This window comes from Nycticebus coucang, chromosome 1, assembly GCF_027406575.1.
Source record: "Nycticebus coucang isolate mNycCou1 chromosome 1, mNycCou1.pri, whole genome shotgun sequence".
In the NCBI taxonomy this organism is placed as follows: Eukaryota; Metazoa; Chordata; class Mammalia; order Primates; family Lorisidae; genus Nycticebus; species Nycticebus coucang.
In genome coordinates, this window is record NC_069780.1 from 138,133,441 (window position 1) to 138,159,289 (window position 25,849).

Below are 25,849 nucleotides of genomic sequence, written 5' to 3' on the forward strand. Positions count from 1 at the left end.
GAAGCGCCTGCCACAATGCCCGGCTACTTTTTTGTTGTAGTTGTCATTGTTGTTTAGCAGGCCGGGGCCAGGCTCGAGGTGTATGTGGCCAGCACCCTACCCACTGAGCTATGGGCACCGAGCCTAAAGATTTTTTTTAATATCAGAAAACAAAAAGAAGTCAGAAAGAGTCAAATCAGGACTATAAAATAGATGCCTAGGGCAGTGCCTGTGGCTCAGTCGGTAAGGCGCCAGCCCCATATACTGAGGGTGGTGGGTTCAAACCCAGCCCTGGCTGAACTGCAACCAAAAAATAGGTGGGCGTTGTGGTGGGCGCCTGTAGTCCCAGCTGCTCGGAAGGCTGAGGCAGGAGAATCACTTAGGCCTGGGAGTTGGAGGTTGCTGTGAGCTGTGTGATGCCATGGCACTCCACCCGAGGGCCATAAAGTGAGACTCTGTCTCTACAAAAAAAAAAAAAAAATAGATGCCTAATGATTTTCTATCAGGACTCGCATGAAATTAATGAGCATTATCATGGTGTAGAAGGACTCTGGTGAAGCTCTTCGGGCCTTTTTTTTTTTTTTTTTTTTGTAGAGACAGAGTCTCACTTTATGGCCCTCGGTAGAGTGCTGTGGCCTCACACAGCTCACAGCAACCTCCAACTCCTAGACTTAGGTAATTCTCTTGCCTCAGCCTCCCGAGTAGCTGGGACTACAGGCGCGGGCCTTTTTTTTTTTTTTTTTGCACCTTTTTGGCTGGCGCTGGGTGTGAACCTACCACCTCCGGTATATGGGGCCAGTGCTCTACTCTTTTGAGCCACAGGCACTGCCCTCTTGGCTAACTTTCTCAAAACACTTTCATAATAAGCAGATGTTACCATTCTTTGGGCCTCTAGAAAATTAACGAGTATCCCAAGAAACTATTGCCATGACCTTTGCTCTTAACTGGTCTACTTTTGCCTTGACTGACCCCTTACACCTGTTGGTGCCCTTGCCTTGCTTGTCTTCAGGATCTGGTCTGGGAAAGCCATGGTTCATCTTCAAAGAAATGTCCCAGGATCTCAATCCCAGTTGTTTAAAATTTCCACTGCATGGCCAGGCACGGTGGCTCACGCCTATAATCCCAGCACTTGGGAAGCCGAGGTGGGTGGATTGCCTGAGCTCATGAGTTCAAGACCAGCCTGAGCAAGAGGAAGATCCCGTCTCTAAAAAATAAATAAATAAAATTTCTACTGCAAACTCTGCTCTTATCTGCAGCTGATCTGGGCACAACAGTTTTGAAATCTATGGAGTAGAAAGTTTGCTTAACTTTAATTTTTCAGGCAGAATTGTGTAAGCTGAACCAATTGAGATGTCTGTGTTTTTTGTGCTGTTAATTGTCGGTCATTTTCAATTAGGGCATGAGCAAGATGAATTGTTTCCTCACAATTTGATGGCGATAGTCTGCCACTGCAAGTTTCATCGTCAGTATCATCTTGGCTCTTAACATGAGTTTTTCGTTTGCAAACAGGTTTCTTCGGAGCATGATTCACATAAATTGTTCATAAAGCATCAGTGATTTCACCTAAGCTTCATCATAAATTTGATGTTTCTTCTGGCTTGAATTATACCAGAATTCAGGTTACTCTGATGAAAGGTCTTTTTTTTTTTTTCTTTTTTGGCCAGGGCTAGGTTTGAACCTGCCACCTCCAGCATATGGGACCGGCGCCCTACTACTTGAGCCACAGGCACCGCCCGATGAAAGGTCTTTTCAAACTCACATCTTATCCTTCTTGCATCAAACTAGATTCTGTTCAGGCATGTTAAAAGTTATGAAATCTACACATAAAAAAAAAAGTTATGAAATCTGTGTGTAATTTTTTTTTTGTTTTGTTTTGAGACAGAGTCTCACTTTGTCGCTCTGGGTAGAGTGCCATGGTGTCACAGCTCACAGCAACCTCAAACTCTTGGGCTTACTCGATTCTCTCCTGAGTAGCTGTCTCCTGAGCTCATGAGTTCGAGACCAGCCTGAGCAAGAACAAGATCCTGTCTCTAAAAAATAAATAAATAAAATTTCTACTGCAAACTCTGCTCTTGTCTGTAGCTGATCCGGGTTCAAAAGTTTTGGCATCTATAGAGTAGAATAGATGCCTCCTGAGTAGCTGGAACCACAGGCGCCTGCCACAATGCCCAGCTGTTTTTTTGTTGCAGTTGTCATTCTTGTTTAGCTGGCCCTGGCTGGGTTTGAGCCTGCCAGCTTCGGTGCATGTGGCTGGCACCGTAGCCATTGCACTATGTGCGCTAAGCCTGTAATTTTTTTTTTTAATTTTTTAATTTTTATTTTTTTGAGGCAGAGCCTCGAGCTGTTGCCTTGGGTAGGGTGCCATGACATCACAAATCACAGCAACCTCAAATCCTGGGCTCAAGCAATTCTCCTGCCTCTGCCTCTCAAGTAGCTGGGACTACAGGCGCCCATCACAATGCCCAGCTATTTTTTGGTTGCAGCTGTCATTGTTGTTTGGCAGGCCTGGGCTGGATTTGAACCTGCCAGCTCAGGTGTATGTGGCTGGTGCCTTAGCCACTTGAGCCACAGGCGCTGAGCCATAGACCTGTAATTTTGTATAATAAACATTTTTATAAACTTTTTTTTTTTTTTTTTTGTAGAGACAGAGTCTCACTTTATGGCCCTCGGTAGAATGCCGTGGCCTCACACAGCTCACAGCAACCTCCAACTCCTGGGCTTAAGGTGATTCTCTTGCCTCAGCCTCCCAAGTAGCTGGGACTACAGGCACCATTTTTATAAACTTTTTAAAGACCCCATCACAGGGGTCCTCAAACTGTGGCCCGCGGGCCACATGAGGCAGTGTGATTGTATTTGTTCCCATTTTGTTTTTTTACTTCAAAATAAGTTATGTGCAGTGTGCATAGGAATTTGTTCATAGTTTTTTTTTAACTATAGTCTGGCCCTCCAACAGTCTGAGGGACAGTGAATTGGCCCCCTGTTTAAAAAAAATTTGAGGATGCCTGCCCCATCATATACAGGGTGTCCATAAATTCATGTGCAATTTACTATGTTAAACTATTTTAAGTTGTGCACAAACTTTATGTCTGCCCTGAATTTGTGGAGTACAAAATGGTGTTATGATTTACGAATACAATGTAGAATAATTAAATCTAGCTGATTAACATATTCATCACCTCAAATACCACTATTTTTGTGGTAAGAATATTCAAAATTTGCTCTCTTGGTGGTTAGGATCTTTTTTTTTTTTTTTTAGAGACAGAGTCTCACTTTGTTGCCCTCAGTAGAGTGCCGAGTGCTGTGGCGTCACAGCTCACAGCAACCTCCAGCTCTTGGGTTTAGGCGATTCTCTTGCCTCAGCCTCCTGAGCAGCTGGGACTATAGGTGCTCGCCACAACACCTAGCTATTTTTTGTTGCAGTTTGGCCGGGGCTTGGTTTGAACACACCATCCTTGGTATATGGGGCCAGTGCCCTACTCACGGAGCCACAGGCATTGCCCTGGTCTTGTTCTGTTGCTCAGGCTGTTTTGAAACTCCTGGTGGGCTCATGGGATCCTCCTGGTTGAGCTTCCAGAGTAGCTGGAATTACAGGCGTGCACCACTGTGCTAGGCTTTGATTTTTTTTTTTTTTTTAGAGACAGAGTCTTAGTTTGTCGCCCTTGGTAGAGTGCTGTGGCGTCACAGCTCACAGCAACCTCCAGCTCCTGGGCTTAGGCCATTCTCTTGCCTCAGCCTCCCAGAAATGAAGGATATGTTTTCTTTTTTTTTGTAGAGACAGAGTCTCACTTTGTTGCCCTCAGTAGAGTGTCATGGCATCACACAGCTCACAGCAACCTCCAACTCCTAGACTTAGGTAATTCTCTTGCCTCAGCCTCCTGAGTAGCTGGGACTACAGGCGCCTGCCACAATGCCCGGCTATTTTCTATTTTTTTGTTGCAGTTTGGCCAGGGCCAGGTTTGAACCTGCCACCCTCCATATATGGGGCAGGTGCCCTACCCACTGAGTCACAGGCGCCACCCCAGGCTTAGACATTTTGAAATGTACAGCACATTATTATTTTCTGTATTCACCACACCATACAATGTTTCTCAAAGGAAAAATCCCCTATTCCTCCTAAGACTTTGTGCCTTTTTACTATTATTTTCCCATTTCCTCACCCTCCTAGCTTCTGGTAACTATCATTCTTCTCTCTGCTCCTGTCTGTTCAATTGTTTCAGATTTTACATACAGTAAGAACACAGGTATTTGTGTTTCTGTGTGTGGCTTATGTAACTTAGCATAATATTTTCCAATTCCTTCCATGTTGTTCCAAATGACAGGATTTCCTTAAGGCCGACTAATACTCCCCTCTGTAGAAATATCACATTTTCTTTATCTTATTGATGGACACTTAGGTTGATTTCTTAACTATTGTGAATAGCGATGCAGTGAACATGGGACGGCAGATATCTCTTCAACAAACTTCGTTGAATCTTTGTAAAAAGATTTCAAAAATCTTTTGAGTAAATACCCAGAAGTGAGATCCACTGATGGTGTTTTTTTGTTTTTTTGTTTTGAGAGAGTCTCACTATGTCGCCCTTGGTAGAGTGCTGTGGCATCACAGCTCACAGCAACCTCAAATTCTTGGGCTTAAGTGATTCTCTTGCCTCAGCCTCCCAAGTAGCTGGGACTACAGGCACCCGCCACAACGCCCAACTATTTTTGTTTTTCTTGCAGTTGTCATTGTTTAGCTGGCCTGGGATGGGTTCGAACCTACCATCCAAGGTACATGTGGCCTGCGCCATAACCACTGTGCTATGGGCGCTGAGCCACTACTGATGGTTTCTTAACTACTATTTTTCTTAACTACTACCTGTTTTTTCTTGTGATAAAGGCAATTTGGCTAATGAACAAGGTGGTGAGGTCATCAAGTGAGTCAGAGGTGCCGCTCTGGGAAACAGAAGAGGATGACATGACAGAAGGTGACTTGGGGTATGGCTTTGGCAGAAGACCTGGTGCCATTTATCAAGTTTTGGAACTGTCACAATTATTTACATCTAGAAAAAGATCAGATGGAAAAAACTTTAGCCCTCCACCATTCCCAAGAAAAGAGGAAGAAAGAAGTGGAGGTATTTTTCAATATTCCAAGCATAAGAGCTTACAAGAGACATACTCTCAGGGGGCCAGAATCCCCAGCTACAGGAGACAAAGTAGCACTGGTAAGAATGTCGAATTTCCTCACCTTTCTCTCTCCTGTGAATTTTATCAAAGCTGTAACCCTGGAAGGGTTACATACATGAAAATAGGTAACCATAGTGAATTATATGAAATGAAAATGAAACTTTTAGGAAGCTCAGTTTAATTTCTTGTTGATTCCATTAAGGAGAGAATAAAGTTACAGGAGGCTTCTAGTTATTCTCCTTGGAAAGAAATTAAATATAGTTTATTTCTTAGATGTGCATATTATTACTTTTTTATTTTTTTATTTTTTGCAGTTTTTGACTGGGGCTGGGTTTGAACCTGCCACCTCTGGTATATGGGGCCAGCGCCCTAGTCCTTTGAGCCACAGGGGCTGCCCTAGATGTGCATATTATTACATTGATCAAGCTTAAGCTAAACAACAGAATCCGTTTATTTTATTCACCATTTGTGTTTTTTTATTTTGTGTTCAAATGTAATAATTAGACAATTCATTAACATCAGTTTTATTTTTATAGTCCTGTTTCTAAAGGTCTTTTTTTTTATTTCCTTTGGAGACAGAGTCTCAAGCTGTCGCCCTGGGTAGAGTGCTGCGGCATTACAGCTCACAGCAACCTCCAATTCCTGGGCTTAAGCGATTCTCCTGCCTCCGCCTCCCAAGTAGCTGTGACTACAGGCACCCACCACAACACCTGGCTATTTTTTTGTTGCAGTTTGGCTGGGGCAGGGTTTGAACCCGCCACCCTCAGTATGTGGGGCCGGCACCCTACTCACTGAGCCACAGGTGCCACCCTCTAAAGGTCTTTTTATTCAAATACAGTATGTCTCTTTTCATTTGTAAATGCTTTAATCTACATTTCTCCCCCACTCCCCGCCGCAGTTTTACTTTCTCTCCCTTGATAGAGTGCTGTGATGTCATAGCTCACGGCAACCTCAAACTCCTGGGCTCAAGTGATCCTCTTGCCTCAGCTTCCTGAGTAGCTGGGACTACAGGCGCCTGCCACAACACCTTGCTAATTTTAGAGATGAGGTCTCACTCTCTCTCTGGCTGGTCTCAAACCCAGAGCTCAGGCAATCTATGTGCCTTGGCCTCTCAGTAAGCTACATATTTTGATAATATTTGGACTATTATAATTCTTTTTTCCCAGTTTAGGGAAAACCTATTTTTGATCATTGGTAAACAAATATCCTGTATTTAATTAGTTAAAGAAAATATTCAAGAGTTTTTTCCCCTCTAATAGATTCTAATTCAGAATTGTCAAATGAAGAATTAAGGCAACATCTTCAGGAAACTTTAGAGGTAAGTACTGGGCTAATATAAAAATTCTCCTGTAAATTAAGTCCACTGATAGATACTGTCTTTAAATATTACTAAAGCTATGTGGAAGGTAAATACTGGCTTTCCAGATATTCTTTTTCTTTTTTTTGAGACAGAATCTCACTATGTCGCCCTTAGTAGAGTGCCTTGGTGTCACAGCTCACAGCAACCTCAAACTCTTGGGCTTAAGCAATTCTCTTGTCTCAGCCTCTGAAGGAGACGGGACTAAGGCACCCACCACAATGCCTGGCTAATTTTTAGCTGGCCCAGGCCGGGTCTGAACCCACCACCCTCGGTGTATGTAGCTGGTGCCATAAGTACTGTGCTACGGGCATGGTAACCAACTTTCCACATATTCTTGATGAACACAGTCTAAAGCTTATACTTTTCACTTTTTTTTTTTTCTTTTGAGACAGAGCCTCAAGCTGTTGCCCTGGGTAGAGCGCTATGGCATCACAGCTCACAGCAACTCCAACTCTTGGGCTCAAGTGATTCTCCTGCCTCCACCTCCCAAGTAGCTGGGACTACAGGCACCTGCCACAACGCTCAGCTATTTTTTGGTTGCAGCCATCATGTTGTTTGGCGGGCCCAGGCTGGATTCGAACCCCCCAGCTCAGGTGTATGTGGCTGGCGCCTTAGCCGCTTGAGCCATAGGCGCCGAGCCACTTTACACTTTTTTTTTTTTTTTTTTGAGTTTTTTGGCCGGGCCTGGGTTTGAACCCACCACCTCAGGCATATGGGGCCAGCGCCCTACCCTTTGAGCCACAGGCACTGCCCCAAGCTTATACCTTTTCACCTGGCTTCTTCTGTGTCTTACCCACCTCATCTCTTAAAAAGCCTACTTACATAAACATGCACACCAATTCTCCCTTTGATCTTATTTTTTTAGTCTCCTTAAGAAAATAACTATGGTCTCAGTGCCTGTAGCTCAAGCGGCTAAGGTGCCAGCCACATACACCAGAGCTGGCGGGTTGGAATCCAGCCCCGGCCTGCCAAACAACAATGACAACTACAACCAAAAAATAGCCGCGTGTTGTGGCAGGTGCCTGTAGTCCCAGCTACTTGAGAGGCTGAGGCAAGAGAATCACTTAAGCCCAGGAGTTGGAAATTGCTGTGAGCTGTGATGCCCCAGCACTCTACCCAGGGCAATAGCTTGAGGTTCTTTCTCAAAAAACAAACAAACAAATAATAATAAAAAGGGCGGCGCCTGTGGCTCAGTCGGTAAGGCGCCGGCCCCATATACCGAGGGTGGCGGGTTCAAACCCGGCCCTGGCTGAACTGCAACCAAAAAATAGCTGGGCGGTTGTGGCGGGCGCCTGTAGTCCCAGCTACTCGGGAGGCTGAGGCAGGAGAATCGCTTAGGCCCAGGAGTTGGAGGTTGCTGTGAGCTGTGTGATGCCACGGCACTCTACCGAGGGCCATAAAGTGAGACTCTGTCTCTAAAAAAAAAAAAAATAAAAATAATAATAATAATAATAAAAACTATGGCTTCCTTCCATCTGTCTTCCCTACCTGTGGCTTGAAATAACCTGACAAAATTTACCGTCCTTGAAGTCAGAAGACCAGAGCTTCTCAGGGTAGCCTGAGGAGCACATCCAGCGTGGTGGGAACAGCAGTTTCTGTGATGGGAGCCTATCCTTTGGGAAACAGGGAGCTCGCCTTAGTGTGTGTTTGCAACTCTTCTTGTGAAAGCTGCTGTGTTAGTTTCCGAGGGCTGCTGTGACAAAGTACCACAAACTGGTGGCTTAAAACAACAGAAACCCATCTTTTTTCATTTCTGAAGGCCAGAAGTTTAAATCAAGTGTTGGTGGCCTTGTTCCCTCTGACACTTTAGAGGAGAATCCTTCTCGGCATCTTCCTAGCTCCTGATAGTTGCTGATCTTTGGTGTTCTGTGGCTGGCAGTATCTCTGCTGTCACATGGCCTCCTCCAATTGAGTCTTTGATAAGGACACCAGTCATTGGAGTAGGGCCATTGTAATCTAGTCTGACTTCATTTTAACTTATTATATCTGTTAAAGTAAATTTGGCCTGAGGCTGCCTCCTTACCTTGAATTTTTACATAGGGAGTCTATGTAAAAACTTAGCATGTAATAAAACTGAGTCTAACTTAGCATGTAATAAAACCGAGGCTGGGTGCAAAGTGGCTCATCCCTGTAATCCCAGCACTTTGAGAAGTCAAGGCAGGGAGATAGTTTGAAGCCAGGAAAAGAGTGCTAATTTTCTAGTATTATTTCTTTCTTTTTTTTTTTTTTTTGTAGAGACAGAGTCTCACTTTATGGCCCTCAGTAGAGTGCCGTGGCCTCACACAGCTCACATCAACCTCCAACTCCTGGGCTTAAGCGATTCTCTTGCCTCAGCCTCCCGAGTAGCTGGGACTACAGGCGCCCGCCACAACGCCCGGCTATTTTTTGGTTGCAGTTTGGCCGGGGCCGGGTTTGAACCCGCCACCCTCGGTATATGGGGCCTGCGCCTTATCGACTGAGCCACAGGCGCCGCCCTGTAGTATTATTTCTATGGCCTAAAGTGAGTAAAAGGAAAAGATTTGGGCTTTTAGTTACAACTGGCACCTGTTAGTGAACCTTTCAATTTCAGCATGTCTGCTTCACTCACAAAGTCTAGAGCGGTGTTTTTCAACCGTTTTTATCTCATGCATACTTGAACCTATAGTTAAACTTCCATAGCACACTTAAATTATGTTGATTATTAAAAAAGAGTAAAAAACAATATACTTACTGTGCTTTGAACTTCTTTCGAAAGTAGCTTTATTAATGATCTTTAAAATTTTTGTGGCACACCTAAGATCCTCTCATGGCTCATAGTGTGCTGCGGCACATGGGTTGAAAATCACTGGTCTAGAGGAATGGCAACCTCATTTGTAAGTGCCGTGAGCCAAGGGTGCATGGAGACTGGCTACGTTGATAATTAGGGGGCTGCATGTCTTGCAGATAGGAAGACTAATTTTATTTCTGTCCTCAGGAGGTAGGAATTTTAAAAACTGAACTTGAGGCATCTCAAAGACAACTGGAAAGTAAAGAGGAAGCACTGAAAATTCTTCAAAGCATGGTAAAAAGTTACTATTCAACTTTTATTACTTATGCATTCCCATAATAATTGGTGTGGTCTTAGCTTTTAAAACAGGAGCAGCAGTGCTTTAATATAATTGGGATTTTTTTGTTAAGGTATAGTTTTTTTAACTATTTTATAGTTTACTTACATACCATAAATTTCACTTGTCTTAAAGGTGCAGTACAATTTATAATTATAAACTTAGAATTGTAAAACCACTACTGCAATTTAATTTAATTTTAATTTTAATTTTTTAGACACAGAGTCTCCCTTTGTCGCCCTCAGTACAGTGCTGTAGCATCACAGCTCACAGCAACCTCCAGCTCTTGGGCTTAGGCAGTTCTTTTGTTGGGTTTTTTTTTTTTTTTGTAGAGACAGAGCCTCACTTTATGGCCCTGGGTAGAGTGCCGTGGCATCACACAGCTCACAGCAACGTCCAACTCCTGGGCTTAAGTGATTCTCTTGCCTCAGTCTCCCGAGTAGCTGGGACTACAGGCGCCCGCCACAACGCCCGGCTATTTTTTTGGTTGCAATTCAGCCAGGGTCGGGTTTGAACCCGCCACCCTCGGTATATGGGGCCGGCGCCTTACCGACTGAGCCATAGGCACCGCCCAAAGGCTTAGGCAGTTCTTTTGCCTCAGCCTCCCGAATAGCTGGGACTACAGGCACCTGCCACAATGTCCGGCTATACAATTTAATTTTAGACATTTCCAACAACCACATAAAGGAAACTAGTGCCCATTTTCAGTCACTCCTCATTCTTACTGTGAGCCCTAGAAAACCACTAGTCTACTTTGTCTTATAAATTTTTTGTTCTTTCTTTCTTTATTATTATTATCTTTTTTTTGTTTTGAGACAGAGTCTCAAACCTCACCCTGGGTAGAATGCTGTGGTGTCATGGCTCACAGCAACCTCCAACTCTTGGGATCAAGCAATCCTCTTGCCTCCATTTTTCTATTTTTAGTAGAGACGAGTCTCAATTTTTGCTTAGGCTAGTCTTCAACTAGTCAGCTCAAGCAATCCACCTGCCTTGGCCTCCCAGAATGGTAGGATTACAGGCATGAGCCACTGCACCTGGCCAAATTTTTTTTTCTATTTCGTATTAAAATAATCACACAGGGCAGTGCCTGTGGCTCAAGGAATAGGGCGCCGGCCCCAAATACTGGAGGTGGTGGGTTCAAACCCGGCCCCGGCCAAAAACTGCAAAAAAAAAATAATAATAATAAGAATCACACAATATAAAACTGCATTCTTTTACATCTGGTTAGCATGTTTTTGAGGTGCATGCATATCTTAGGATGGGTCAGTACTTTCTTTCTATTGCTAAATAATACCCTGTTGTATAGACATGCTACATTTTGTTTATCCATTCACCAGTTGATAGACATTTGGGTTGTCTGACCTTTTTTTGACTGACTTTTTATTCTTTTTTTTTTTTTTCTTTTGTAGAGACAGAGTCTCACTTTATGGCCCTCGGTAGAGTGCTGTGGCCTCACACAGCTCACAGCAACCTCCAGCTCCGGGGCTTAAGCGATTCTCTTGCCTCAGCCTCCCGAGTAGCTGGGACTACAGGTGCCCGCCACAACGCCCGGCTATATTTTGGTTGCAGTTTGGCCGGGGCCGGGTTTGAACCCGTCACCCTCAGTATATGGGGCCGGCGCCTTACCGACTGAGCCACAGGCGCCGCCCTTGACTAACTTTTTAATAATACTTCTCTGAACGTTTTCTTTGTGTGGAAAATCCATCTATTTCCACATTCATTGGAAAACAGTCAAACCAAGATCTTCTGACTTTTGAACTATCAGAGTCTCCACAAAAGGTGATGACTGGGAAATTCTCAACTTAATTTTCTGTCTTAAAATGAAAATGTTAACTTGACTGTTCACATAGGAATGATCAGAAATCTAATTTATGCTGATGCTATTTTTATTTTTCTTAGGCAATATTTGGTAAAGCCACAAGTCACACCCAGGCAGTGCTTCAAAAAACTATGGAACAAAAGAGATTCTTGGAGAAGGTATTTGCCACTTTTGATGTAGACTTGTTCTCTCCAATATGCTTTAAACAGAATTTCCTTAAACTCACTGTATGAGTAGGCACAGAACTTGTGCATGCCTTCTGCTGAATGCACTTGATTTCTGATGGGCCTCCCTTTTGGAGCTTATAACCTAAAACAAACTGTCATGTGGGAAGAGAATTAAGATTTCTTTTATTTCCCTATTTTAAGGGAAATAAGAGTCCTGCCAAACTGATAATTCTTTCTTTCTTTCTTTATTTGTAACTTATATGAATATAAGGGATACTCATGCAAGTTACATAGTGGTGAGGTCTGGAATTTTAGTATAACCATCACTGGAATAATTGATTTGTCTTTCCTCATCCGCCCATGCCACAATTCTGAGTCTCCAGTGTCTTTCATTCCTCCTTCTCTGTCCACATAAACACATCAATTAGCTCCCACTGCTAAGTGAGAACATGGGGTATTTGACTTTCTGAGTTATTTCACTTAAGATAATGGCCTCCAGTTCCATCCATGTTGCTGCAAAAGACATCATTTTATTTTTTATAGCCAAATAGTATTTCACCGTGTGTATATCTGTGCACGTGTGCGTGTGTGTGAATTTCACATTTTCATTACCCATTCATTCATTGATAGGCACTTGGTTGATTTCAACTTTACTTTTGTGAATAGTGCTAAAATAAAAATATGAGTGTAGGTATTATTTTGAAATAATGATTTCTTTTCCTTGGAACATATACCCTATAGTGGGATTGGTGGATTGAATAGTAGTTCCTATTCTTATTTTTGTTTGTTTTTTTGTAGAGACAGAGTCTCACTTTATCGCCCTCAGTAGAGTGCTGTGGTGTTACATGGCTCACAGCAACCTCCAGCTCCTGGGCTTAGGTGATTCTCTTGCCTCAGCCTCCCGAGTAGCTGGGACCACAGCTGGGACCATCATAACGCTCGGCTATTTTTTTGTTGCAGTTTGGCCAGGGCTGGGTGTGAACCCGCTACCTTTGGCATATAGGGCCGGCGCCCTACCCATTGAGCCACAGGCACTGCACCCCTATTTGTATTTTTATTTTTATTTTTTGAGAAATCCAGTTTTCCTTAGGGGTCATACTAATTTACACTCCCACCAATCTATGTCCTCACTAATATCCATTATTGTGTTTGACTTTTCAGTAATAGCCATTCAGAACTGATATAAAATGATATCTCACTGTGACTTTAATTTGCATTTCTCAGATGATTAGTGATGTTCAGCATATTTTCAGATGATTTTTTATCATTTGTATGTCTTCATTTGAAAAATGTTGGCTCAGTGCCCTTTGCTCAGTGGTTACAGCGCCAGCCACATACACCAGGGCTAGAGGGTTCGAACCTGGCCTGGGCCTGCTAAACAACAGTGACAACTACAACCACAACAACAAAAGAAAACAGCTGGGTGTTGTGGTGGGCGCCTGTAGTCCCAGCTACTTGGGAGGCTGAAGCAAGATAATCGCTTAAGCCCAAGAGTTTGAGGTTGCTGTGAACTGTGATGCCACGGTGCTCTACCGAGGGCGACGTAATGACACTCTCTCAAAAAAACAAAAAAAAGCATATCAGGGGGCAGAGTCTATGTTCACTGTAAAACATACAAAAAAAAAAGTACAGGCTCAGCCCCTGTAGCACAGTGGTTACGGCACCAGCCACATGAACCGAGACTGGTGGGTTTGATCCCGGCCTGGGCCAGCTAAACAACAATGACAACTGCAACAAAAAAAAGCCAGGCGTTGTAACAGGTGGCTGTAGTCTCAGCTACTTGGGAGGCTGAGGTGAGAGAATCACTTAAGCCCAAGAGTTTGAGGTTGCTGTGAGCTGTGATGCTACAGCACTCTATGGAGGGTGACATAGTGAGACTCTGTCTCAAAAAAAATAAAAAGGTATAAAATAGAAGAGGTTCCCATGAGTTTACAAACTAGAGATAACTCTTCCTAACATTAATGTGTTTCCTTCTGAAATTTTGTTCTGTGACTGTATCTTTTTAGTGCATTTGAGCCAGTTTAACACATATGGCTTTATACATGCTGCTTTTTTTACATTGAGCTTTCCAGTTGCCATTTTTCTTGACAGTATAATAATTCTTGCCTCCTAAATGGCAATTTCCAATTAACCCTCCCAGACACTGGGCTTCTTCTTTTTTTTTTTTGGAAAACAGAGTTTCACTTGGTAGAATGCCCGTGGTGTCATAGCTCACGGCAACCTTGAACTCTTGGGCTCAAACTATCCTTTTGCCTCAGCCTCCAGAGTAGCTAGGACTAGAAGCACCCACCACCCTGCCCCGCTAGTTTTTCTCTTGTTTAGTAGAAACAGGGTATGGCTCTTGCTCAGGTTGGTCTTGACCTCATGAGCTCAGGTGACCCATGTGCTTTGGCCTTTCAGACTGCTAGGATTATAGGCATGAGTCACCGTGCCCAGCTGCTAAGTCAGTAAAGAACATGCAAGTGATCCAACCATCTATACATCCAACCACCCAAACATTGACACATCTCTGTCTCATATACCGCCAATAAATTCTGACTTTCCCATACATAGGTAAATAAGCATTCCCCAAAAGTTACATGAATAAAAGTTCATTTATCTGGATACCAAACATTTATGTATATGGGCGGCACCTGTGGCTCAGTGAGTAGGGCACCAGCCCCATATACCGAGGTTATCGTGTTCAAACCCAGCCCCGGCCAAACTGCAACAAAAAAATAGCCAGGTGTGGCAGGCGCCTGTAGTTCCAGGTATTTGGGAGGCTGAGGCAAGAGAATCGCCTAAACTCAAGAGCTGGAGGTTGCTGTGAGATGTGACACCACAGCACTCTACCGAGGGTGGGAAACTGAGGCTCTGTCTCTAAAAAAAAAATTGGCAGCGCCTGTGGCTCAGAGAGTAGGGTGCCAGCCCTATATACCAAGGGTGGTGGGTTCAAACCCAGCCCTGGCCAAATTGTAACAAAAAATAGCCGGGCGTTGTGGTGGGCACGTAGTCCCAGCTACTTTCGGGAGGCTGAGGCAAGAGAATCGCCTAAGTCCAAAAGCTGGAGGTTGCTGTGAGCTGCGTGACACCGCGGCACTCTACCGTGGTCGATAAAGTGAGAAAACGACAACAACAACAAGTAGCTGGGATTTCAGGCGCCCACCACAACGCCCGGCTATTTTTTGGTTGTAGTTGTCATTGTTGTTTGGCAGGCCCGGGCTGGATTCAAACCTGCCAGCTCTGGTGTATGTGGCTGGCGCCTTAGCTGCTTGAGCTACAGGTGCCAGGCCTTTTCTTATTATTTTTATTTTTTATTCTTCTGCTAGCCTGGTAGGGCCTGCTTCTTTCTGCCCATCTCATTGACACTCTAAAGGTAGTTAAGAACCTTTCTAAATGGTCCTGTTTCCTGTACTTTTTGTGCTGTCCTTTGATAGCACTGTTTGAGCTAATACTTATAAGAGTGAATAATGTCTACACGCATTGGGGGTGGGCACTCAGAAATCTAGGTTCAGTCCAGAAAATTTTGAAGCTGAACAATTAGAAATTTTTTTCTGTATTAAATAAATGAGCTTTTACAACATTTTTAAGTACTAAAGAGGCATGTTGGGCGGTGCCTGTGGCTCAGTGGGTAAGGCACTGGCCCCATATACTGAAGGTGGTGGGTTCAAACTTGGCCCCAGACAAACTGCAACAAAAAATAGCCAGGTATTCTGGTGGGCACCTGTAGTTCCAGCTACTTGGGAGACTGGACAAGAGAATCACTTAAGCCTAGGAGTTTGAGGTTGCTGTGAGCTGTGATGTCACCGCACTCTACCGAGGGAGATAAAGTGAGACTTTGTCTCTAAAAAAAAACAAAAACAAAAAACAGGGTGGCGCCTGTGGCTCAGTGAGTAGGGTGCCAGCCCCATATACCAAGGGTGACGGGTTCAAACTCAGTCCTGACTGATCTGCAACCAAGAAATAGCCGGGCGTGGTGGTAGGCGCCTGTAGTCCTAGCTGCTCAGGAGGCTGAGGCAGGAGAATCGCGGAAGCACAAGAGCTAGAGGTTGCTGTGAGTCCTGTGACATCATGGCACTCTACTGAAGGCGGTAAAGTGAGACTGTCTCTACAAAAAAAAACAAAACAGTAACGACAAGAAAAAAGAGGCCTCTTTCGTCTCGGCCGCCGACATGCCATCCAGACTGAGGAAGACCCGGAAGCTTCCGGGCCACGTGAGCCACGGCCATGGCCATATCGGGAAGCACCCAGGAGGCTGAGGTAATGCTGGTGGCATGCATCATCACAGGATTAACTTCGACAAATATCACCCAGGTTACTTTGGGAAAGTTGGTATGAGGCATTACCACTTAAAGAGGAACCAGAGCTACTGCCCAACTGTCAACCTTGATAAATGTGGACATTGGTCAGTGAGCAGACACGGGTAAATGCTGCCAAAAACAAGACAGGAGTTGCTCCCATCATTGATGTAGTACAATCGGGCTACTACAAAGTTCTGGGGAAGGGAAAACTCCCAAAGCAGCCAGTCATTGTGAAGGCCAAATTCTTCAGCAGAAGAGCTGAAGAGAAGATTAAGGGTGTTGGAGGGGCTTGTGTCCTGGTGGCTTGAAGCCAAATGGAGGGGAGGTTCATTAAATGCTATTTCCTTGTGGAAAAAAAAAAAAGAAAAGAAAAAAGAGGCATGTTATATGTGTTTGCAAATATCATGGACTCTTTTTGAGCATAATGAATTTTTCTTCCTTAAACCATTTCTGTGAAATGATTACATGATTTATTTCAGCTTTTTTTTTATTTTATTTATTTTTTTTTTGTAGAGACAGAGTCTCACTTTATCACCCTTGGTAGAGGGCCGTGGCATCACACAGCTCACAGCAACCTTCAACTCCTGGGCTTAGGCGATTCTCTTGCCTCAGCCTCCTGAGTAGATGGGACTATAGGCACCCGCCACAATGCCTGGCTATTTTTTTGTTGCCCTTTGGCTGGGGCCAGGTTTGAACCTGCCACCCTCTGTATATGGGGCTGACCCCCTATCCACTGAGCCACAGGTGCTGCCCTATTTCACTATTTATAATATCCTGAAATGATTTATTTGTAGTAATTTGACATGAAATTGCTGTTTTCTTTCCATAGGAAGTAAATGCCTTACAGTGGGAAATGGAATTTGATCAGAATAGATTTAAAAATATAGAAGAATCTTGGACTCAAAAATATGACAGGTTTGTATTTTATTATTTCATAATTTTTCTTTCAAAATCTATAAAATACGTGTAATTTAAGCATAACTTAGTCTTTCTTCTTTTTTTAACTAACTGTAAAATATTATGAAAATTGTTACTGCTAAGGTGTCATATCTTTGTTAGTGCCAATTTTCTTTTTTTTTTTTTGAAAAAAAAAATAGTATAAGCTGGGCACAGTGGCATATGGCTGTAATCCTAGAAGTCTGGGAGGCCAAAGTGGGAGGATCACTTGAGCTAATGAGCTGGAGACCAGCCTGAGCAAGGGCGAGACCCCATCTCTACTAAAAGTAGAAAAATTAGGGGCGGTGCCTGTGTCTCAAAGGAGTAGGGCGCCGGCCCCATATGCTGGAGGTGGCGGGTTGAAGCCCAGCCCCAGCCAAAAACTGCAAAAAAAAAAAACAAGTAGAAAATTAGCTGGGCGTTGTGGAGGGTGCATGTAGTCCCAGCTACTCCAGAAGCTGAGGCAGGAGGATCGCTTGAACCCAGGAGTTTGAGGTTGCTGTGAGCTAGGCTGTCATCATGGCACTCTATTGGGGCAACACAGTAAGACTGTGTCTCAAAAAAAAAGAAAGTATTTCTCTCTGAATCCAGTGTGAGAAGAAAAAAGAGAAAATTAGAGTATAAACTATGTTTTTAAATACAGTGTTAAGAGCTGTGTTTTTCAAATTATTTTAGCTTTGGAACTGTTTTGTTTTGTTTTTGAGACAGAGTCTCACTATGTCGCCCTCGGTAGAGTGCTGTCATGTCACAGCTCACAGCAACCTCAAACTCTTGGCCTTAAGCGATTCTCTTGCCTCAGCCTCCCAAGTAGCTGGGACTGCAGGTGCCTGCCACAACGCCTGGCTATTTTTTGGTTGTAGTTGTCATTGTTGTTCTGCAGATCAATGGGTTCAAACCTGCCAGCTGTGGTGTATGTGGCTGGTGCCCTAGCAGCTGAGCTACAGGCGCTGAATATTTTTTTTTTTTTTGAGACAGACTCTCACTATGTTGCCCTCGGTAGAGTGCTTTGGCATCACAGCTCACAGCAACCTCACACTCTTTTAGGCTTAAGCGATTCTCTTGGGTCCTAGCCTCCCAAGTAGCTGGGACTACAGGTACCTGCCACAACGCCCAGCTATTTTTTTGTAGTTGTCATTGTTGTTTGGTAGGCCCGGGCTGGATTCAAACCTGCAGCTCCGGTGTATATGCTGGCGCCCTAGTCACTGAGCTACAGGCGCTGAGCCTGGAACTGTTTGTTTTTTGAGACAGGGTCTGTCTCTGTCACCAGGGTTGGAGTACAGTGGCAGAACCATAGCTTACTGCAACCTCAAGACTTCTGAGCTCAATTGATTCTCCCTGCCTGACCTCCCAAATAGCTGGGACTATAAGCACATGCCACTGCACCCAGCTATTTTTAAAATTTTTTGTAGAGATGAGGTCTTACTGTGTTGCCCAGGCTCATCTCAAACTCCAGGCTCAAATGATCCCCTTGCCTCATGCCACCAAGTAGCTAGGACTCATGCTACCAAGTAGCTAGGACTAATAGGTGCTTTCCACTATACCTGGCTAATTATTTATTTATTTATTTTTTTAGGAACAGGTATCTCACTATGTTGCCCAGGTTGGTCTTAAACTCCTGGCCTCAAATGATCCTCTTGCCTCAACCTACCAAAGTGCTTGAATTCTAAGCCCGAGCTAGCATGCCAGACCTACAAAATGTTTTAATAGGTATTTTTATTTAAAAACATAAGCCTCAGGTGGCGCCTGTAGCTCAAGGAGTAGGGCACCAGTCCCATATGCTGGAGGTGGCAGGTTCAAACCCAGCCCCGGCCAAAAACCACCAAAAAAAAAAAAAAAAGAACTAAAAACATAAGCCTCTTGGTTGAATGACCAAGACTTAAAAAAATAATAATAATTATATATATATATACAATAAGTTGGTTTTTTTTTTTTTTTTGTAGAGACAGAGTCTCACTTTATGGCCCTGGGTAGAGTGCCGTGGCATCACACAGCTCACAGCAACCTCCAACTCCTGGGCTTAAGTGATTCTCTTGCCTCAGTCTCCCAAGTAGCTGGGACTACAGGCGCCCGCCACAACGCCCGGCTATTTTTTTTTTTTTTTGGTTGCAATTCAGCCAGGGCCGGGTTTGAACCCGCCACCCTCAGTATATGGGGCCGGAGTCTTACCGACTGAGCCACAGGCGCCGCCCCTATTTCCAGTTTTTATTATGTAGATAAACTCCCCTGTATATTTTTTTAAAGTGTGTGAAATATGTGTTACATAACATTTACTATCTTAACCATTTTTGGAGGTTGCTGTGAGCTGCGATGACATAGCACTCTACCTAGGGTTAATAAATGACATGGTTCACTGGCATTAATTGTTCATTAAAGTTCATTGGGCAACCATCTCTATCATCCATCCACAGAACTCTTTTTGTCCTGAAAAACTGCAACTCTTTACCTATTAAATAGTAACTCCCCAATTCCCCCTTCCCCAGCTTCCACATACCACCATTCTATTTTCTCTCTCTATGAATTTGACTACTCTGGGTATCTTCTTCTTTTTTTTTTTTTTTTTCTTGAGACAGAGTCTCACTATGTCACTCTGGATAGAGTGCTGTGGCATCACAGCTCATAACGGCCTCAAACTCTTGGGCCTAAGCAATTCTCTTGCCTCTTCTCCCAAGTAGCTGGGACTACAGGAGCCCGCCACAACGCCTGGTTGTTTTCTTGTTGTAGTTGTCATTGTTGTTTAGCTGGCCCAGCTGGGCTTGAACCTGCCAGCCTCAGTGCATGTGGCTGAGCTATGGGTGCTAAGCCTACTCTGGGTATCTTCTATTAGTGGACTCATACAATATTTGTTCTTTTAAAGTAGCTTATTTCACTTAGCATTATGTCCTTAAGGCTCACATGTTATAGCACACTTAGAATTTCTTTCCTTTTTAAGACTGAATACATTTGTTTTTCTGTTCATCCCTTGATGGACAATTGGGTTGCTGCCACCTTTTGGTTACTTCAAATCATGCTGATATGACTGTGGTTATATCCTATGTATTTTTTTGTTTGTTTTTGTAGAGACAGAGTCTTACTTTATCGCCCTTGGTAGAGTGCAGTGGCCTCACACAGCTCACAGCAACCTCCAACTCCTGGGCTTAGGCATTCTCTTGCCTCAGCCTCTAGAGTAGCTGGGACTACAGGCGCCTGCCACAACGCCCAGCTATTTTTTGTTGCAGTTTGGCTGGGGCCAGGTTTGAACCTGCCATCCTTGGTATATGGGGCTGGCTCCCTACTCACTGAGCCACAGGCGCCGGCATTTTCTTTTTTTTTGAGACAGAATCTAATTTATTAACCCTCGGTAGAGTGCCATGTCATCGCAGCTCACAGCAACCTCCAAATCCTTGGGCTTAGGTGATTCTCTTGCCTCACCCTCCCAAGTAGCTGGGACCACAGGTGCCCACCACAACACCTGGCTATTTTTTTGTTGCAGTTTGGCTGGGGCTGGGATTGAACCCACCACCCTGGTATATGGGGCTGGCGCCCCACTGAGCCACAGGTGCCACCCATCTTTTGTATCTTTTTAAAAAATCTCCATTAAACACTTATTATTTCTTTTTAGAGCAGTTATAGGTCACAGAAAACAAGAGCAGAAGGAATAGAGATGTCCCATATGTCCTGTGCCCTCACCCATGCATAGCCTCCGTCCTCATCAACATCCCCCACCAGAGTGGGACATTTGTTAAAAAAAACCTACATTGACACATTATTATTATCCAAAGTCCATAGTTTACATAAGGGCCTATGTATCCTTTTATTAATCTTTTTTTAGATGGCCTAAGCTTGTAGTTAGTGTTCAAATGGTTGAGTTTAAAGTTAAGAGAATGAATAAGCAAAATGGATGCCTAGAAATATTTCTAGCTCTGATTATTTCTCAGCAAAGTATATAAAAGGTTAAGAGTCTGTTTATAATCTTACTATTCTTTAAATTGTTTTTTTGTGACACATGTAAATTCTAGACTACTTAAAAGTAGGAAAAATTATATTTAGGTTTTTGTGTTCTAATTATGGAAATAAAAATATTCTCACTCAGTAAAAAGTGTTAATGTGTTTTACTTATCTGAAGAGTACTTTTTTCCAGACTAACCTGTGAAAATGCAGTCCTCAAAGAGAATTTGAAATTGAAAACAGAAGAAATTAAAATGCTAAAGTCTGAATATGCAGGTAAGTAAAGAGTGGCTTCCCCTCCACCCACCCCCCCAGGGGTCAGGTTATGCTCAGCCTAGAGAGGCAGCTGCCATACCTGTCAGCCCCTGGCTTTTTTTTTTTTTTTTTTAGCAGTTTTTGGCCAGGGCTGGCATATGGGGCTGGCACCCTACTCCTGTGAGCCACACGCGCTGCCAAGAGTGGCATTTTGATAGTTTTAAAAAATATTATGTAGGGCGGCGCCTGTGGCTCAGTGAGTAGGGCGCTGGCCCCATATGCCAAGGGTGGTGGGTTCAAACCCAGCTCTGGCCAAACTGCAACAAAAAAAATAGCCGGGTGTTGTGGTGGCGCCTGTAGTCCCAGCTGCTTGGGAGGCTGAGGCAAGAGAATCGCATAAGCCCAAGAGTTAGAGGTTGCTGTGAGCCATGTGACGCCACGGCACTCTACCTGAGGGCGGTACAGTGAGACTCTGTCTCTACAAAAAAACAAAAATAATAATATTATGTAGGGCTCGGTGCCTGTAACTCATTGGCTAAGGCGCCAGCCATGTAAACTGGAGCTGGCAAGTTCAAATCCAGCCTGGGCCTGCCAAACAACTATGATAATTACAACAAAAAAATAGCCGAGCCTTGTGGCAGGTGCCCATAGTCCCAGCTACTTGGGAGGCTGAGGGAAGAGAATCGCTGAAGCCCAAGAGTTTGAGGTTGCTGTGAGCTGTATGATGCCACAGCAATCTACTCAGGATGACAAAGTGAGAGTCTGTATCCAAAAAAAAAAAAAAATTATGTAGGCGGTGCTTGTGGCTGAGTGGGTGAAGTGCCAGCCACATACACTGAGGCTGGTGGGTTTGAACCCGGCCCAGGCCAGCTAAAGCAACAATGACAATTGCAACAACAACAACAACAACAAAAAATAGCCAGGCATTATGGTAGGTGCCTATAGTCCCAGCTACCTGGGAGGCTGAGGCAAGAGAATGTCTTAAGCCCGAGAGTTTGAGGTTGCCGTGAGCTGTGACTCCATAGCATTCTACCCACGGTGATAGCTTGAGACTCTGACTCAAAAAAAAAGAAAAAATTATGTCAAGCTGGGTGTAGTGGCATGCACCTGTAGTCCCAAGAGTTTGTGACCAGTCTGGGCAACATAGCAAAACCCTATCTCAAAAAGTAATAATAAAAAAATTAAGATATTGTGTTAAAAGATCAGTTTTATATGTGAAGGGGCACAGTCCAGTGCACCCTTGTAAGGTGAATCAGTCTCATTTGTGCTCTTTGAGGTACGAGGCTCTGAGAAGGAACATTTCCAGTACTTGGGCTAGATGTGAGTTTTGGGGGATATTTTCCCCCAGCTTGCATAAGCGGCTTTGCTGAAAAATGTAGGCAGTCATGCCTTAAAGGAAAGAGTGTGTCGGAGGGCGCTTCTAAATTGTAGCTGGAGACAGATCATCTGGCTGTGGCAATTAATCCCCTACCTCTATTTACACAATAACTTTAGTTGGTCATATAGTGAAGCAGGCAAACAGAACAAACAAACCAGCCCTTTGTGGTTCATCTCCATTGTTGTTTATCTCCAAATAGGATATTCTTAGTTTAGAAAGGTGTGTACGTACTCTGCTGTATTAACACTGATATGAATCTTTACCTTTTGTCTTCTTTATTCTTGGATTAATTTTATCTGATGATTTTGGGTATATAAGAAAGTGAATAAAGACAGCTGATTGCTGCTGTGCTTGAGTGAGCACCAGCCATCCCTTTTAAAGCAGTCATTTTGTCTGCAGTGCTTGCCTCCGTGTCTCTGACTAGGCCAGTGGGCAGCAACGTATATAAGAGTGTCGTGTATTAAAAAACACACATATCAGGTGGCGCCTGTGGCTCAAAGGAGTAGAGCGCCGGCTCCATATGCCAGAGGTGGCAGGTTCAAGCCCAGCCCCGGCCAAAAAAAAAAAAAAGTTTCCTCCAAAAAACACACATATCATCCAACTGTGGTGGCTGGTTTCTGTGGTTCTCCTAGCACTTTGTGAGACTGTGGCAAGAGCGCTTGAAGCCAGGAGTTCAAGACCTACCTGAGCAATGTAGCAAGATCCTGTATCTATAAAAAATAATTTAAAGGGTGACGACTGTGGCTCAAGGAGTAGGGCGCCAGCCTCATATACCAGAGGTGGCGGGTTCAAACCCAGCCCTGGCCAAAAAAAAGCTGCAAAAAGAAACCAAACAAACAAACAAAAAAAAAAACTATAGGCTTCTATTTAATGAAAATAAATAAATAAATAAATTTAAGGGTGGCGCCTGTGGCTCAAGGAGTAGGGCGCTGGTCCCATATGCCGGAGGTGGCGGGTTCAAACCCAGCCCCGGCCAAAAACCACAAAAAAAAAAAAATAATAAATAAATAAATAAATTTAAAATATTAGCCAGGCATGATGACACATATCTGGAGTCCTAGCTATTCAACACTCAGGAGGCTGGGGTTGGAGAATTGCTGAAGCCCAGGAGTTTTAGGCTACAATAATCTATGATGCCACTACACTCCAGTTTAGGGTGACAAACTGATTTCTACCTCCATTCCCCTTTTCATTTAGTTTTCAGTATAAACCAAAATGGTAGAGAATCTGGCATTTAGGGGTCTAAAGTAGAAATTATACACACACAGACACATGTCCATGTGCACAAGGTCTGAGAATTAAGTTCACAAACTCATCCTAGAAAAGGCTTTGGCTTGGCGTCTGTAGCTCAGTGGTTAGGGCACTGACCACATGCACTGGGGCTGGCAGGTTTGAACCCAGCCCAGGCCAGCTAAACAACAATGACAACTACAACAAAAAAATAGCTGGGCATTGTGGGGGGCACCTGTAGTCCCAGCTACTTGGGGGACTGAGGCAAGAGAATCACTGAAGCCCAAGAGTTTGAGATTACTATGAGCTGTGATGCTACGATACTCTACTGAGAGTGACATAGTGAGACTAAAAAAAAAAAGAAAGAAAGAAAAAGAAAAATTGCTGTGAAGGGTGGACTAGGCCCTGGTGTCTGTGCATAGCTTCCCAAGAGGAAGGTTAAGAGTAGCGATATTCGCCGGGCGCGGTGGCTCACGCCTGTAATCCCAGCACTGTGGAAGGCTGAGGAGGGAGAATCGCTTGAGCTCAGGAGTTCGAGACTCGCCTGAGCGACAGTGAGACCCCGACTCGTGAAAAAAATGGAAAAACCCAGCCGGGCGCCGCGGCGAGCGCCTGTAATCCCAGCGGCTTCCGGAGGCTGAGGCAGCGGGGTGCCCGCAGCCCGAGTCTGAGGTTGTGGTGAGCTACCACGCCCACTGCACTCTGCTCAGGGGCATAGGGTGGGACCCTGTCTCAACAACAAAAAAAAAAGAGTAGCGATATTCACCAATGAGGTATGTAGCACTTTTTCTAGGATGAGTTTGCAACTTAAGTGTCAGACCTTGTATGTAATTTTATCTTACATATCCCAAGGATGAAAGTTGATGGAAGGATATTAAGGTATTCGTTATGAGCTTTTGAAAAATTTCAAGTGATGTTAATTCTCCCTTCTTAGTAGAAACTGTTTTAAAGTGGTCAGTTGAAGGGGACAAGACAAGTTCTAAATTAGGCCCTGAGGCTGAGAGAGGCACTGTCTATCATGCAGTAACTGAGCTGCACAAAAGCCGCTATCTGAGGTCTGCACACACAGTTGGGGTTTCAGCAGGGACTGGAGCAGATGAAGAAGCCTCATGTATTGGATTAGTTCAGGGCGGAAGCCACTCGTAATCAGCTCACAAGCTCTCATCTGCCTTCCTACCACTCCACCCTGAATGCAGAGGGGGAAAGTTACTGTTTTCTGTTATATAATAGATAGCAGGACCCCTCTCTTTTTTTATTGTGGAGAATTCATTGAGGGTACAAAGAACCAAGTTACACTAATTGCATTTGTCAGGGAAGGTCCCTCTTTTTTTTTTTGTAGAGACAGAGTCTCACTGTACCGCCCTCGGGTAGAGAGCCGTGGCGTCACACGGCTCACAGCAACCTCTAACTCCTGGGCTTACGTGATTCTTTTGCCTCAGCCTCCCGAGCAGCTGGGACTACAGGCGCCTGCCACAACGCCCGGCTAAGGCAAGGTCCCTCTTAAAAATGTGTTCCTCCCCCAAGAGGTGTGCCCAATCCCGTGAACCCCCCTCCTTCCCTCTCTCTGCTCCCCCATTCCCCCACCTGCACTGTTCAATTGTCCTCTTATCAGAATTGAGTACACTGGATTCTTGCTTCTCCATTCTTGTGATGCTTTACTAAGAAGAATGTGTTCCACCTCCATACAAAAGATGTAAGCAGGACCCCTCTTGTTCTACATGTTTGGTTTGAGAGCCTCTTGTGAAAACTCTTAACTAATAGAAAAATCTGATAGAAATCTGATAGTTTGGATAGCTGATACATTTGACATTAATACACTATTTGTCTCACTATCCATAAAGTCTCTGAATAAATTGTCCCTCCCCTCTCCTCCTCTTCCCTTTTTTTCCTTCTGACAGAGTCTTACTCTGTCGCCTTGGGTAGAGTGTCATGGCATCGTGGTTCAGAGCAACCTCAAACTCTTGGGCTCAAACCGTCCTCTTGCCTCAGCCTCCCGAGTGGCTGGGAATACAGGTGCCCACCATAATGCCTGGTTATTTCTAGAGACGGGGTCTTGCTCTTGGTCAGGCTGGTCTCGAACTCCTGAGCTCAAGCAGTCTACCCACTTCGACCTCCCAGGGTGCTAGGATTACAAGCATGAGCCACTGCACCCAGCCAAATTGCTTTTCATATTTTCTTTTTGAAAATCCTGCAAATTTTCCAAGAGCAAACAAGGAGTAAAATTCTACTGCAAAGTTAAGATGCTCCCACATTAAAAATAATAACATCTTGGCTCGGC

At 44.1% G+C, this 25,849-nt stretch overlaps 1 protein-coding gene and 1 pseudogene across 5 annotated transcripts in view; both read left to right on the top strand.

The window, feature by feature from the left end:
- Window positions 1-25,849, top strand: part of CCDC125 (coiled-coil domain containing 125) — a 61,714-nt gene that overhangs the window by 12,347 nt on the left and 23,518 nt on the right. For 2 of the 4 annotated variants that reach the window (XM_053589342.1, XM_053589347.1), the window contains exons 3-8: window positions 4,853-5,177; window positions 6,399-6,457; window positions 9,453-9,539; window positions 11,482-11,559; window positions 16,678-16,763; window positions 20,902-20,984. In XM_053589342.1, the coding sequence (XP_053445317.1) occupies window positions 4,865-5,177; window positions 6,399-6,457; window positions 9,453-9,539; window positions 11,482-11,559; window positions 16,678-16,763; window positions 20,902-20,984 (706 nt within the window). In that variant the 5' untranslated portion in view covers window positions 4,853-4,864. Of the gene's footprint in view, window positions 1-4,852; window positions 5,178-6,398; window positions 6,458-8,749; window positions 9,000-9,452; window positions 9,540-11,481; window positions 11,560-16,677; window positions 16,764-20,901; window positions 20,985-25,849 lie in introns of those variants that run through there. The other 2 variants (XM_053589350.1, XM_053589352.1) reach the window with 2 other exon arrangements.
- LOC128584451 (60S ribosomal protein L27a-like) lies at window positions 15,720-16,195 on the top strand (annotated as a pseudogene). Its single transcript, XR_008379681.1, has one exon. The product of XR_008379681.1 is annotated as a 60S ribosomal protein L27a-like (transcript).